General features: G+C 43.5%; 1 protein-coding gene across 1 annotated transcript in view; it reads right to left on the reverse strand.

Annotated features, from left to right (window-relative positions):
- Positions 1 to 1,075: 1,075 nt before the first annotated feature.
- LOC139552344 (arrestin domain-containing protein 1-like) overlaps positions 1,076 to 13,887 on the reverse strand; it is a 53,389-nt gene continuing 40,577 nt past the window's right edge. The window contains exons 3-8 of the mRNA XM_071363988.1: positions 11,621 to 11,671; positions 8,935 to 9,089; positions 6,860 to 7,042; positions 5,385 to 5,561; positions 4,345 to 4,810; positions 1,076 to 4,163 (exon numbers count right to left, since the gene is read on the reverse strand). Of these exons, the coding sequence (XP_071220089.1) occupies positions 4,096 to 4,163; positions 4,345 to 4,810; positions 5,385 to 5,561; positions 6,860 to 7,042; positions 8,935 to 9,089; positions 11,621 to 11,671 (1,100 nt within the window). The 3' untranslated portion in view covers positions 1,076 to 4,095. The remainder of the gene's footprint in view (positions 4,164 to 4,344; positions 4,811 to 5,384; positions 5,562 to 6,859; positions 7,043 to 8,934; positions 9,090 to 11,620; positions 11,672 to 13,887) is intronic.

Here is a 13,887-nt window from a genome sequence, read left to right on the forward strand (position 1 = left end):
TTTCATTAGTTAAGTAGGCAGTTTACCATTTCTTCATCCATGTATGCGTTGGATTGCTCGTCCAATTTACTATGATGAAATGCAAATTGTTTATGATCGACGATAGGTCAGTCATTCAAGGACGCTGTAGTAGGACAGTGACGTAACAAATAGGTCAGCGGGAGGGGATTTCTGTGCGCTCTCTAACATCACACATTCCAAACCCTCAAATGATTTACCTCACAAGTGGTGTATGTAAAAATTTATGAAAAGAATGGCAAACGATATAGAGTATATACAGGGGCTAACTTTAACTCACCACTAGCTCTCTGTCTCCCTACTGTGGATGATAATGATATAGGCCTGTAGCCCACACACCTTGTTTGGGTCATTATATCATCACAGCAGGTGGTGGAGCTGAAGACAAGGCAATAGTCTAGATGGTGGCCCCAATATTTACTTCCATTATAAAAGATACAACAGTGTAGCTGTTGCACCATGACAAAAATTAAGCAATGGCCACATACCAGCATAGAATATCCAGCAGTGATTCTGCACATATTATGTGAACTGTTGTGATATTATGTTGCCCTTGCAGATTATATTCCCTCCATCCCTTGGCAGGTATGCAAGCAGACATGAGCTCTGTGGTCCATGTGTGACACAGGGAGGCTGGTGGATTGGGGCTAAGCAGTTTCTATGGCAACAGAGGATGAGCGATGCTGCGGTAAACAGTGAGGTGGCGAGCCCGGGGATGATGCCTGAAAAGGCTGTTTCTTCCTTGCTCTTCTCACGCTCTACCCTGCTGCTCCCATTGTCATGGCTACTGGACAGTCTTTGGGCCTTGCCATTGTAAGGAAGGAGGCTAAAATATAGTATCTCAGTCACACCGAGGCATGTAGGATTACACAGGCAGAACACAAGGCATATGTTCCCATCTTTTCAAACAGTTGATAGACCCATTTCCTTTGACGGCACCTTGTATTCTCTATCATCCAACCACTTATAGTATCATAACATATCTTTGTGCTTTGGGACAGGTAAATATAGGGCCCAATAAACCATTTTCCTTTGCAAAACCAGTACAAAGGATATGTCAGATTATCATTTTATTGGTACACTGTACAATTTTGATTGACTAGGGTGCTACATTTTTTTTTCTCCATAATATTTTTTCTCTCTCAAATAGCTACCATATGCACCAGAAAACTGTTCACAAGTAGAAAAATACAAAACCACATGTACACCACTCACCCATTTGTGAGGGGAAAGAATGTACAATGAAAAACATGTTGGAGTTTAGAAAGCTATAGTACCTTTGGTCAAGAGAAATAAAAACAGTGGGGCAGGATTGATAAAAGCAGCATGAAATGACTTGAACTAAGCTGCCGTACCAAACACGGAGATAACAGAATTGCACATTTTTTGTCTTGTTCTTTTTCTAGGATTAAAAAAGAGGAGATCCAAGGTCCACAAGCAGAGCTGAAATACAGTTGAGGAAAATCCTCACGGGTTTCACAGCTACTTTAGTATTCATCCAGTGCATCTTCAGTCCAGGGGAGACCAGTAGATAAAACAGGGAGGGCCACAAAAGCACTCCCAATATTCTCCTAGACAAAGAGATCCTATTCCAAACCTCTAGCACCTGGATGATGATGAGGATGATGACTAATGGGAACTGGGATCATGTAGTTAAGGCTTGGGTTAACAACAACTCAGTGGACATGTACATTACACAGTATGTTTCACACAGTAGAAGGTGTAATATTATGTCTAGTGATGTTTAATGAGTGTATTACATATTACACAGTATGTTTCGGATGTCACTTTCTGGTCAAGCTGCAAAGCCGGAAGATCTACTTCTCTTCTTAAAATCAAATAATATTTTAAACCTAACCTTAACCACACTGCTAACCTTATTCCTAATCCTAACCTCAAATTAAGACCATAAATGTTGACAATATATCGCCAATTTTGATTTAGCAGCTTGGCCATATTTTCAGGAATCGTATGTTTCACACAATAGTAGATGTAATTTGTTAGTGACGTGAGTAAACTCTGAGAAGATGGTAAATACAGTAGAGGTGTGATTTCTATGGTTCTTTCAGAGCCTTTAGAGCAGTGGTCTGAACCGCAGATCAATTCACAATATCATCTGCCATCTATTTTCTGGTATATGAAGGCTTTGACAGCACGAGGCTGCCATTAGAGGAGGGATGGCTATATACATTTATTCCCACAGCAGGTGCTAAAGTTTGTAATTACAGAATTGTATGAAATATAAGCCACAGTGTGGTTGGCCTAGACATACAAAAGGAGGCTGTCATTGAGACAGAAACAAGACATACAAATCAACACTCATACAAACACACAGTGGATGATATTGCCTGATGTCCAGTTGTAAAACTGAGCTGTCCAACGTTATCAACTGCCAAAGACAGGAGGGGCTACAGGAACTGGTACACTACATACACATTCACACACAACGACATATACATGCACTGTTTCAAACTGCCAAAAAGTGCTGTCTTGTGCTTGAACATTTCACACTGTTGGTTGTCGCACCAACAAATGTGTTATCTGCATTGACTGCCATTTCAAAAGCAACAGAAACCTTGAAGACAACCGTCTTCATCAGCACATAGTAATGTAGGTAGAACAGAAGGAGTTAAGGCCACATGGGGAAAATCAAGGTAAAAATTGTATCCAGGGTAAATAAAAAAGAAAAAAGGAACGTAAAAGTGTTTGCATCAGATGTCATAAATGCATATCAATCCTTGCTATGTCAATTACCCCTACACACCCAAGAGTACAATGTCCCACTTGTCTGTTTCAAGATGATGACGTGTGACAAGATATGAAGCCCCTGGTCAGTAGATCACAGGTTGAGGGAGTATGTTCTACTTAGCAGGCATCATTGAGCTCCAGTGCTTTAGGGATCTATTCAATCCGCATTGCATCTTTACAGCGTGCTTGAAATTTAAAGGCCATGTTCCTGCTTTAGCGGGTACTGCATTCACTGTAAACGCTGCATATGTCTAAACGCTGCATATGTCTAAACGCTGCATATGTCTAAACGCTGCATATGTCTAAACGCTGCATATGTCGGCTCAATGGGAATTGACCTCTACATTTCTATCGTGGAATCTGCAGCGCTTTACAGATTAAATAGTGTCCTTAGTGAAGGTCAGAAGCTTCCCAATGGGCAACATTCTCTTCCGTTGATGGCCACCAGGGGGTAGGCATGCTCAGGTCCTGATGTCCAGCTAGGCCAGCCCGACTCCACCCATCAAAAGACGGAGCCACTGTGGTGGAAGTGGACAGTGATGGATCGCAATTACAGTAGTGTGCACATTTGGAAAGAAACTACAACAAAGGCCAGCTTTTGTTTGTGTCTGAAGGATGAAGGAGAGACAGTAGCAGGCCTACAACAATTTCAAGGCATCATAGATGCAAGAATATTCTCAAATGCAAAAATGTTTAGCCTCCAATAGGCTCTAATCATAGAATATCATACCCACTATATGTTTACTCTGAAGTGCTAATATTAGACACAGTTCATGTTCTCTCTCATGCCATCTATATAATAGCAGGACATTTTAGTCATGGAGAAAAAGGGTATAAACCATCATAAGACACACACATAAAAAACAACAGATATGATCCCTTTTTTAAACATATTTAGAGCAGGGCTCTCCAACCCTGTTCCTGGAGAGCTACAGTCCTGTAGGTTTTCACTCCAACCCTATTTTAGCGCACCTGATTCTAATAATTAGCTGGTTGATAAGCTGAATCAGGTCTGTTACAACTGGCGTCGGAGTGAAAACCTACAGGAGGATAGCTCCAGGAACAGGGTCGGAGTGAAAACCTACAGGAGGATAGCTCCAGGAACAGGGTCGGAGTGAAAACCTACAGGAGGGTAGCTCCAGGAACAGGGTCGGAGTGAAAACCTACAGGAGGGTAGCTCCAGGAACAGGGTTGGAGAGCCCTGTTTAAGTGTAACATTTAGGAGGTTAGCGTCTTCTGTCCCCTTGGAGCTAGGGCTGCAGTACCCTATTTGTCCTGTAGGGAGGGTAATTGCAGTTTTGAGCTGCATTATGCTCAGTCCCCTCTCCTCTACGGCCTGCTGTTGTTGAAGCTGGAGTTGTTGCTGCTGCAGCTCTCCTCATAGGTGGGAGGGGGTTCTGTAAGATCCACATACAAACCAGAGAAACAGACCGACTAATAGTAGGCCATTGTTCATTTATCATCATAATGACACAGAAGTGATTTACAGAATCAACTCCAGACAGGTTAAACTGTGTGTAGGAGCAGCAAGTGGTGACTAACTATGTAATAGTGCTGTATTAGGCAGGGGTAACTCACCATGTGGGTAGTCCCAGGTGCTGTACTCAGGGGGGAGTATGAGAGGACAGGACGTGGGTACTGGGGTGACGTTTCCCTCTGTGAAGAAAGGGATGGTGGACCCAGTGGACACACAGAACAGAGGCGCAGAGGTGTCGTCGGCACGTCGCTGGCTGGGTGGGAAAGCTGCACCGGGAGCGTAGCTGAATGCACTGGGGGACATGGTGGGGGGCTGGCCGGATTGGTCCTGCTGGGAGTGGCTCTTAGTGGGGATCTCCTCGCTGACTGAACCCCCTGCACCCAACTCCTCCTCCAGGTCCTCCTCAGCTGGGGGTGCGCTGGGGGTAACCCCTTCCAGGCCGGTGTTAGGGCTGATGGGTGTTGGGGCTGGGGTTGAAGGCATAGCTCGTGACGGGGTCAAGTTGACAGCGATGTTCCCGATGTAGATGGGTAAAGTGACAACCGTCTCAGGGGATTTTAGTGATACCTGCAGCGATCACAAAGACACAATGTTAATGTTAAATATCCTGTCATCCCAGGTGATCCTTTAAGTACAGTACTGACACAAATGGCTTTGCCATACTGTATGACGACCAAGACATCTGATCTGTTCAGATTACAATAGTTATAATCCCTGAACTCAAAAGAGACCTCTGAAACTGAGCATGAATGACTTACAGCATACTACATGGCAGGTGCATTGGGTTAATGAGAGGATTACTACAGTATGATACTGTATGAGGAACATTGTCTGGTTCATATTGCAACTATAACGACAGAATGAAGAGTATGAGAATGGCTTACCAAGAAAAACTTCCAAAAGGACGTTTTAACCTCTAATTAGTCCTTTTGGAAGTTTTTCTTGGTAAGCAACTCTCATGATTTTTGTCATTGTTGTTGAGCACCCCTCCTTGCCTTTGTTTTCTGAAGCGCGAAGGGCCCACCTGAACTCTATAGAATGAACACTGTACAACTGCTAAAACTGTGAAATACCACCTGTGAACAACATGCTGTACTCGGGCGGATGCCCATCAGAGCACTCGATTGAGGATGTTACTAACCTGGATGAAGTAGTCAATCTCTATGAGGCTGCAGCCGGCCAGGGCAGACTGGGGGAGGGGCGGTACGATGATCTGCTCTCGCCACTCAGCGTGTTTCCCCGCCTTCACTCCCGCCCCCTCTACCTCTGCTATGGTCCGCAGGTCATACAAAGCTCGTTTGGTCTTATAAGTCACTTTCTGAGCAAGAGAAAAGGAGGAGGGGTATCAGAGACAAGATCTACATTCAACAAACATACAGCCTAGAGTAAACAATACAGACAAACACTACAGATCAAATATTTACACAAAAAATACTCAAAAGTATGTGTACAGCTGCACCTTTGCTGCTATAACAGCCTTCACTTTTCTGGGAAGGCTTTCCACTCGATGTTGGAACATTGCTGAAGGTACTTCCATTCAGCCACAAGAGCATTAGCGAGATCAGGCACACAAAGGTGTTCCAAAGGTGTTCGATGGGGTTGAGGTCAGGGCTCTGGGCAGGCCAGTCAAGTTCTTCCACACCAATCTCAACAAACCACTTCTGCATGGACCTCACTTAGTGCACGGGGGCATTGTCATGATGAAACAGGAAAGGGCCTTCCCCAGACTATTGCCACAAAGTTGGAAGCACAGAATAGTCTAGAATGTAATTGTATGCTGTAGCATTACAATTTTCCTTCACTGGAACTAAGGGGCCTAGCCCGAACCATGAAAAACAGCCTCAGACCATTATTCCTCCTCCACCAAACTTAACAGTTGGCAATATGCATTCGGGCAGGTAGTGTTCTCCTGGCATCCGCCAAACCCAGATTCGTCTGTCGGACTGCCGGATGGTGAAGCGTGATTCATCACTCCAGGGAACGCATTTCCACTGCTCCAGAGTCCAATGACGGTGAGCTTAACACCACTCCAGACGACGCTTGGCATTGCGCATGGTGATCTTAGGCTTGTGTGCGGCTGCTCGGCTATGTAAACCCATTTCATTAAGTTTCTGACGAACAGTTCTTAAGCTGACGTTGCTTCCAGAGGCAGTTTGGAACTCAGTAGTGAGTGTTGCAACAGAGGACAGACAAATTTTACGCGCTACACGCTTCAGCATTCGGCGGTTCTGCTCTGTGAACTTGTGTGATCTACTACTTCGCGGCTGACCCATTGTTGCTCCTAGACATTTCCACTTCACAATAACAGCACTTACAGTTGACCGGGGCAGCTCCAGCAGGGCAGAAATTTGATATACTGACTTGTTGGAAGACAGTGCCACATTGAAAGTCACTGAGCTCTCCAGTAAGGTCATTCTACTGCCAATGTTTGTCTATGGAAATTGCATGGCTGTGTGCTAAATTTTATACAACTGTCAAGCAACAGTGTGGTTGAAATAGCCGAATCCAGTAATTTGAAGGGGTGTCCACATACTTTAGTATATATAGTGTATCAGCATTTGATCAGAAGTTACACTAGTAGCAACATGAAACCGTGAGACCGTGGTCGTGTGGTACCTGTATGAGACTGGCCAGCACGCAGCCCGTGTCCTTGCCTGACTTGTTGTGGATCTCAGTGGCTAGTCTGATGATCTGGCCTGGTGTGTATCCCCTCAGGTCACTGCAAGCCTTCAGCATGAGGGTGCCCGTCTTCACCAGGAGATAGCTGAATCTCTTAGTGGTCACAGCATAACTGGGTTGCTGGGGAGAAGCAGTCATAGGAAGGGTAAAACAACCAGTTCTGAGGGACAGATGAACAGAGCGTAGTAACAGAAATAAGAGCTGGGGGGAAGACCTCTTGTAATCTTTAATTATGGATGAGAAAGTGGTTTTATTGCGCTCATCGTGCAGAAATCAAATCCCATAACTATCAAACAAAATAAGGCATGATCAAATAAGTGGGCACTCTACAGGTAGTCAGTCCACTGTCCTCTTCAGAAATATATACTGTTCCAGTACACAGTCTATAGCCAAGTACTATATATACACACCACCGTTCAAAAGTTTGGGGTCACTTAGAAGTGTCCTTGTTTTTGAAAGAAAAGCAATTTTTTTTATCCATTAAAATATGGATTAAAAAAAAACATTGTTCATGTTGTAAATTACTATTGTAGCTGGAAACGGTTGATTTTTAATGGAATACCTACATAGGCGTACAGAGGCCTATTATCAGCAACCATCACTCCTGTGTTCCAATGGCACATTGTGTTAGCTAATCCAAGTGTATTCTTTTAAAAGTTTAATTGATCATTATAAAACCCTTTTGCAATTATGTTAGCACAGCTGAAAACTGTTGTTTTGATTAAAGAAGCAATAAAACTGGCCTTCTTTAGACTAGTTGAGTATCTGGAGCATCAGCATTTGTGGGTTCGATTACAGGCTCAAAATGGCCAGAAACAAAGAACTTACAAAGAAACTCGTCAGTCTGTTCTTGTTCTGAGAAATTAAGGCTATTCAATGTGAGAAATTGCCAAGAAACTGAAGATCTCGTACAAGGCTGTGTACTACTCCCTTTACAGAACAGCGCAAACTGTCTCTAACCAGAATAGAAAGAGGAGTGGGAGGCCCCGGTGCACAACTGAGCAAGAGTACAAGTACATTTGAGTGTCTAGTTTGAGAAACAGACGCCTCACAAGTCCTCAACTGGCAGCTTCATTAAATAGTACCCACAAAATACCAGTCTCAACGTCAACAGTGAAGAGGCGACTCCGGGATGCTGGCCTTCTAGGCAGAGTTGCAAAGAAAAAGCCATATCTCAGACTGGCCAATAAAAAGAAAAGATTAAGATGGGCAAAATAACACAGACACTGGACAGAGGAAGATTGGAAAAAAGTGTTATGGATAGACAAATCTAAGTTTGAGGTGTTCGGATCACAAAGAAGAACATTCGTGAGACGCAGAAAAAATGAAAAGATGCAGGAGGAGTGCTTGACGCCATCTGTCAAGCATGGTGGAAGCAATGTGATGGTCTGGGGTGCTTTGGTGGTGGTAAAGTGGGAGATTTGTACAGGGTAAAAGGGATTTTGAAGAAGGAAGGCTATCACTCCATTTTGCAACGCCATGCCATACCCTGTGGACGGCGCTTAATTGGAGCCAATTTCCTTCTACAACAGGACAATGACCCAAAGCACAGCTCCAAACTATGCAAGAACTATTTAGGGAAGAAACAGTCAGCTGGTATTCTGTCTATAATGGAGTGGCCAGCACAGACATAGGATCTCAACCCTATTGAGCTATTGTGGGAGCAGCTTGACCGTACGGTACGTAAGAAGTGCCTATCAAGCCAATCCAACTTCAGGAAGCATGGGGCGAAGTCTCTTCAGATTACCTCAACAAATTGACAACTAGAATGCCAAAGGTCTGCAAGGCGGTAATTGCTGCAAATGGAGGATTCTTTGACGAAAGCAAAGTTTTAAAGGACACAATTATTATTTCAATTAAAAATCATTATTTATAACCTTGTCAACGTCTTGACTATATTTCCTATTAATTTTGCAACTAATTTCATGTATATTTTCATTGAAATGACTGCATAATAACACATGTTCGGACAGTGAGACAGTGCTGAGACATTGGTGACTGGTGGTCTTTACCTCAATGTCGGGCACTTGATTGAGGTTGAGCAGGTTGAGTAGGTAAAAGGGCTTCTGGGACTTGTAGTCCTTGGAGAAGCGCGGTGTGTCTATGACGACTCTCACACGGTAAACAATTTTCCCAAAGGGCCCTTCAAAGGAGGTTGGGGCAGCCACTGAGTTGGACAGAGACAAACACAGTTATTAGACAGAGCGAGATTGACCACAGAGAGTTTAAGATTGTATACTAAATGTAACTCTTGGACATAAATAATTTCACAATATCAACTGCTACAGCAGCAACATAGACCACAGCTGTTTCATTTCTTTCATAAAGCCTCTGCTGTCTGCAGGTGAAACCTATAAATGGGAATACGAGATTCTGACCAAAACAGGGTGGCAGTCTAAAATGGTGGCTGGTCAGTGTGTGTACTTTATCAGAGGAGGGCTAGTCAGTGCTTGGTCTGAGCAGTGGGAAGCAGATAGATCAGGACAGGGGGACAGATACTCAGGGCTCCTAGCAGCGCTGTCACTAAGTGTCTGTGCCTATCTGTCTGATCTGCACAAATCCCCTCCTAACAGGACAGGGGGAGGACAGAGTTTATTTACAGACTTCCGAAAGGACAGAGGATAGAGGAGGAGAGATGGAGGAACGGAAACTGAAGAGAAAGACAAAAATAACTATTCTGAGAGATTGGACGGAGAGAGGAAATGGAGAATGGTAGGATGAAGCTTAGTACAAAAAGAGATAGAGATGAGAGGATGGATCAGAGTCTCAGAGAAAGACCTTGGAAAACATGTTATCTGCAATCTGAATACATTTACAAATGTCATACTGGGTTAAAGAAATGTTCATACTGAATATCCATCTCCTGTATTCAGCTCATAAAGCACGACAGGTGCTGATACATTCAAATTGGAATGTATTGTGTCCAATGTCATGCTTTTAAAGAAATACATTATAGGATTTTCCTATGAATCATTGGAATAAATAGATAACGCAAAATGGAAGACTTATGAAGGACAGAGATGCATACAGAACACACAATTCAGTCTCTCACATTCTCAATATTATCAATTCCAATTCAGCCCTCCTCCTCTTGTAGCCCTTTCCTGCAGACAAATGACCAAATCATCCTCTAGTGGCCTCACGGGTGGAATGTTATTAATATAAAAAACCTGCCAAAAATCTGGTGTTTCTATGTCAAACGGTTTTGTTATATTTCAGTCTTCTGTGGTGTATATAAAGTGTAATATTGGGCTGCAAACTAAAAATGTAATACATTTCAACTCTATATCTGATATGGTACAGGTGTCTTCTTTTTTTTAAGCCCATAACCATAAGTGTTAGGTGTATACTTTTTTTTCCAAAGTAGATTTGTTTAAGACTACCCTGATTTAGCCCACTGCAGTAAAAGGTTAAATGATCATGTCAGCAGCGGGTGCTTCACAGGGGAATTGCCTGCTGTCAAAAAGGATTAGTGAGTAGCAGCAGTCTGGGTGCAGAAGGCTTGGCAGAACAGACACAGACAGGCTCCTGGCCAGAGGGAACACAGCACCAGGCCAGCCACATCTCCCTAAGGAAAGAGTGGCTGGCTGGCCTCTTCTACCACTTGCTCCTCTTCTCCAGCCTTCTCCACAGAACCAAGGGCTCCTTTTTTCAAGTCTTTACTTTAAGTGTTTAAGTACATTCAACAATCTTCACAGTACGAACACCAGTTTTAATGTAGCATCCCATTTGGAGGCGCTATTAAATGTGGATTTTAAAGCCTCCCCTGTCAGCCCCTGACCTGACAACCAGCAGGGGGCACTGCCACTGGGCCACGCGGCTCAATTAAGTGCCTGGATGATTCAATCATCAGCTCTGTAATTATCATGTATTCTGTTGCCATTCTGTTGACGACGGGGGAAGGAGGGACGTGGAGAAGGGAGGGCAGCAGGGTGATTGCAGGGGGCCCACAAGGAGCAATTAAATAGTGACAGCACCACGGGACTAAAGGACTATATATAGACAGAGTGTGGCCTAATAGACAGACAACCACTGCACTGTCTGTGCCCTCACACCTGCATGTACTCGAGTTCACAGTCCAGTCAAAAGCATTCCGGAGAAAACAAGGAATAGCATTCTACATGTCATGTGTTACGACACAAAGGAGTGTCTGTAGGGACATGATACGTCTCTAGGCTACTGGCACTTGTTTGCTTGGCCTTTGTGTTAGTCCTTGACCAGGGGTGACTAACATGGCCTACTTTGACATATATCACCCACTTAGACAGGAAATGTTGGCTGACACAAGGGGGGCTGGCTGACTGAGGCAGTTACGATTAAAGTGCATGTAGCACAAGTGTAGAGACATTAGTTTCAATAGTGTACCCTACTTCTGATATGAAAAGGCATTTCTTTATTTACCTGAACAAACTGTACTGAACGTTCTTATACCATTCATAGTGCTATATTATATCCAGTCCAATTGTTTCATTGTTAGACAAAGAGCCAAGGGCCCTAAGCAATACTACAAAAGCAACACACACTGTGCCTATTCAGAAACTTCACACTATCAGTGGTTATACCTGAAAACAAGATTCCTTCAAAAAGTCACCAACAGTTCAGCTGTAGTGTACTGACAAAAATATTGATATGGACCTCAATGTGGTTGACATGGAGGAATGCAGTTCAACAGGTTTTCCAGACGTATCCCAAACTTACCTGGGATGACAAATTGGAAAGGGAAACTGTGCTCGCCAGCTGCCAGGGTACCTGTAAGAGATAGAGATAGCTTGGTCAGATAGACAGGCAAAATCACATTTAGACAGACAGACATGTACAGACACAGAGCGCAAGGTAGACTAGTGGCCAGTCTAAGGCCTTGATTCAATCAGATCAAGCGTTAACAGGCGATATCTGACACCCGCAACGCTGGTGTTTTGGCGTTGTCGGAGGTGTAACTGCATTAGAGCTGTCAAATCAGAGCGGCTGCTCGCGTGGTCATTGCCACAAAGCCAAAAGTGTCCCACTCACGTTAGAAGTTCAGAACAGTAAAGTGTAGGATATATAGAAATAATGACACTCAAATAAAAAATAATTCAACTAAATAATGAGGATTTCTATCAGCCTAATTGAGGTGTAGATTACATTTCATATGCAGTGTTTGAACTTGTAAACAAGGCTGCATGGGATTTCTCTTAATGCGATACTGTGTAGTCAATGGCAATGTCTGCTTTAGGTATAATGCCAGGAGCCGCTTGTGCATTTGACAGCTCTAATGCAGTTCCACCTCCGACATCACCAAAACAACCGCAGATCTGATAGAATCGAGCCCTAAATATTCAACAGCTCTCACAATGGTGTACAATAAGGAACTATGTTTTTCACTCTGCTTTTCTAGATCAGCCCACTGTGACATTTCAGCACAAAGGTGTGCAAGTACGATGTGTGTGTGTATGAACAGCTCAGTGGGTAACCATGGAGATCCCTAGGTTAAGCACCACACCTGCAGGGCTGAGGGTTCACCGACAATCTTTAACAAAAAGTGCTATCTAGAACCAAAAAGGGTTCTTTGCCTGTCCCCATAGGATAACCCTTTAAATAACCTCATGGAACCCAAAAGAGTTATACCTGGAACCAAAACAGGTTCTACCTGGAAACAAAAAGGGTTATACTATGGGGACAGCCTCAGAAACCTTTTGGAACCCTTTTTTAAAATTTAAGTGTGTACTTTCCCACTGAGTGAGGTTTATGTGATAAACCAACAACATTGTTCAACTGCAGTTCCAGAGACATCATTTCACTTCTGATAATACAACTTCAGTTTTTGAAAGTTTTGTGGGAATACACTCATATTTCACTCATAATGTGGCTTTAAAAGGACATTGTGCCAATGGAGGCGATAAACCAAGAGATACTGTAGGTTTCATAATATAGAAAACCTTGTAGACATTAAAGCCTCTCTGGCAATTAATTCCCTCATAAGCCGACAGTCCAATTAAAATTGTTCAAATAGCAGCGTTCGTTCACTGCATCAAGACGTCAATGTGTTTTCCGTTTGTCTCCATTTCCTAAAGGGGAAGCGCTCAGGGATTTCCACGTTTTCATTTACATCACTTGTTTACTGTTAGAGGAAGCATCTCTTTGCAAGAAAAGTCAAGGGTGTAGTAGCCACATTCTTCCACCTTCTCTCGCTCTCTCTTTTTCACTCAACTCTGTAGAGAACCAGTCTCCACATGCCGCTGAGAGAAAGTACAGTACAGTGAAACTTTAAAAAAGTTGATGGGGCTGTATTTCAAATGAGCTCTAGGTGAGAGACAGAGCCGTCTACTGCAGTTCAAGACAGTTGAAAACGCGTACAGCTTTCTAGCTATGCAACAATATAGAGCAGTTGTATTATAAAGATCTTTTCACCCCCAGTTTGGTACAGTTCGACATATATTATGATGACATTTTGTGATGTTTTTGTTAGTTTTGGAGTTTCGTTAGGATTTTGTCGACTGTTTGGGCACACAGCATTTCTTCTCAAGGGCCAGCTGAAGTTTGGAAGCCGAAGTCTACGCCCCTTCGTCCATGATTGGTCAACCGTAGGGGTGACATGAGTTTCCGCTTCTTGACGATTCAGCCCGAAACTCAGTGTGGATTCAACATGGCGAATGACAACTTCGAGCATTGATTGACTGAGGAGGTACAAAAGTACCTTCACCAGTACGATTCTAGTCATTCATTATATAAATACCAGCATGTAAATGCCAATTCATGGAGGGAGATTGTGGAGACGCTGGGGCCAACCCAACCACTTGTTTGAAAAAGTGGAGTAGGGTTTGCGTCAAGTTCGTTAAGGCAAAGAAAAGAAACAAGGGCCGCAGTGGAGATGCCGGTGGATACGCTACTCCAGAAATGTTGCTGCTGGCTTGTTTGGCACATTTAGCATGGGAAGACTGAAAGCAACATGCCGTCTCACCAAAGGATGGTGTATGTTGTTGTAT

The sequence above is a fragment of the Salvelinus alpinus genome, chromosome 24 (assembly GCF_045679555.1).
Source record: "Salvelinus alpinus chromosome 24, SLU_Salpinus.1, whole genome shotgun sequence".
Classification (NCBI taxonomy): domain Eukaryota; kingdom Metazoa; phylum Chordata; class Actinopteri; order Salmoniformes; family Salmonidae; genus Salvelinus; species Salvelinus alpinus.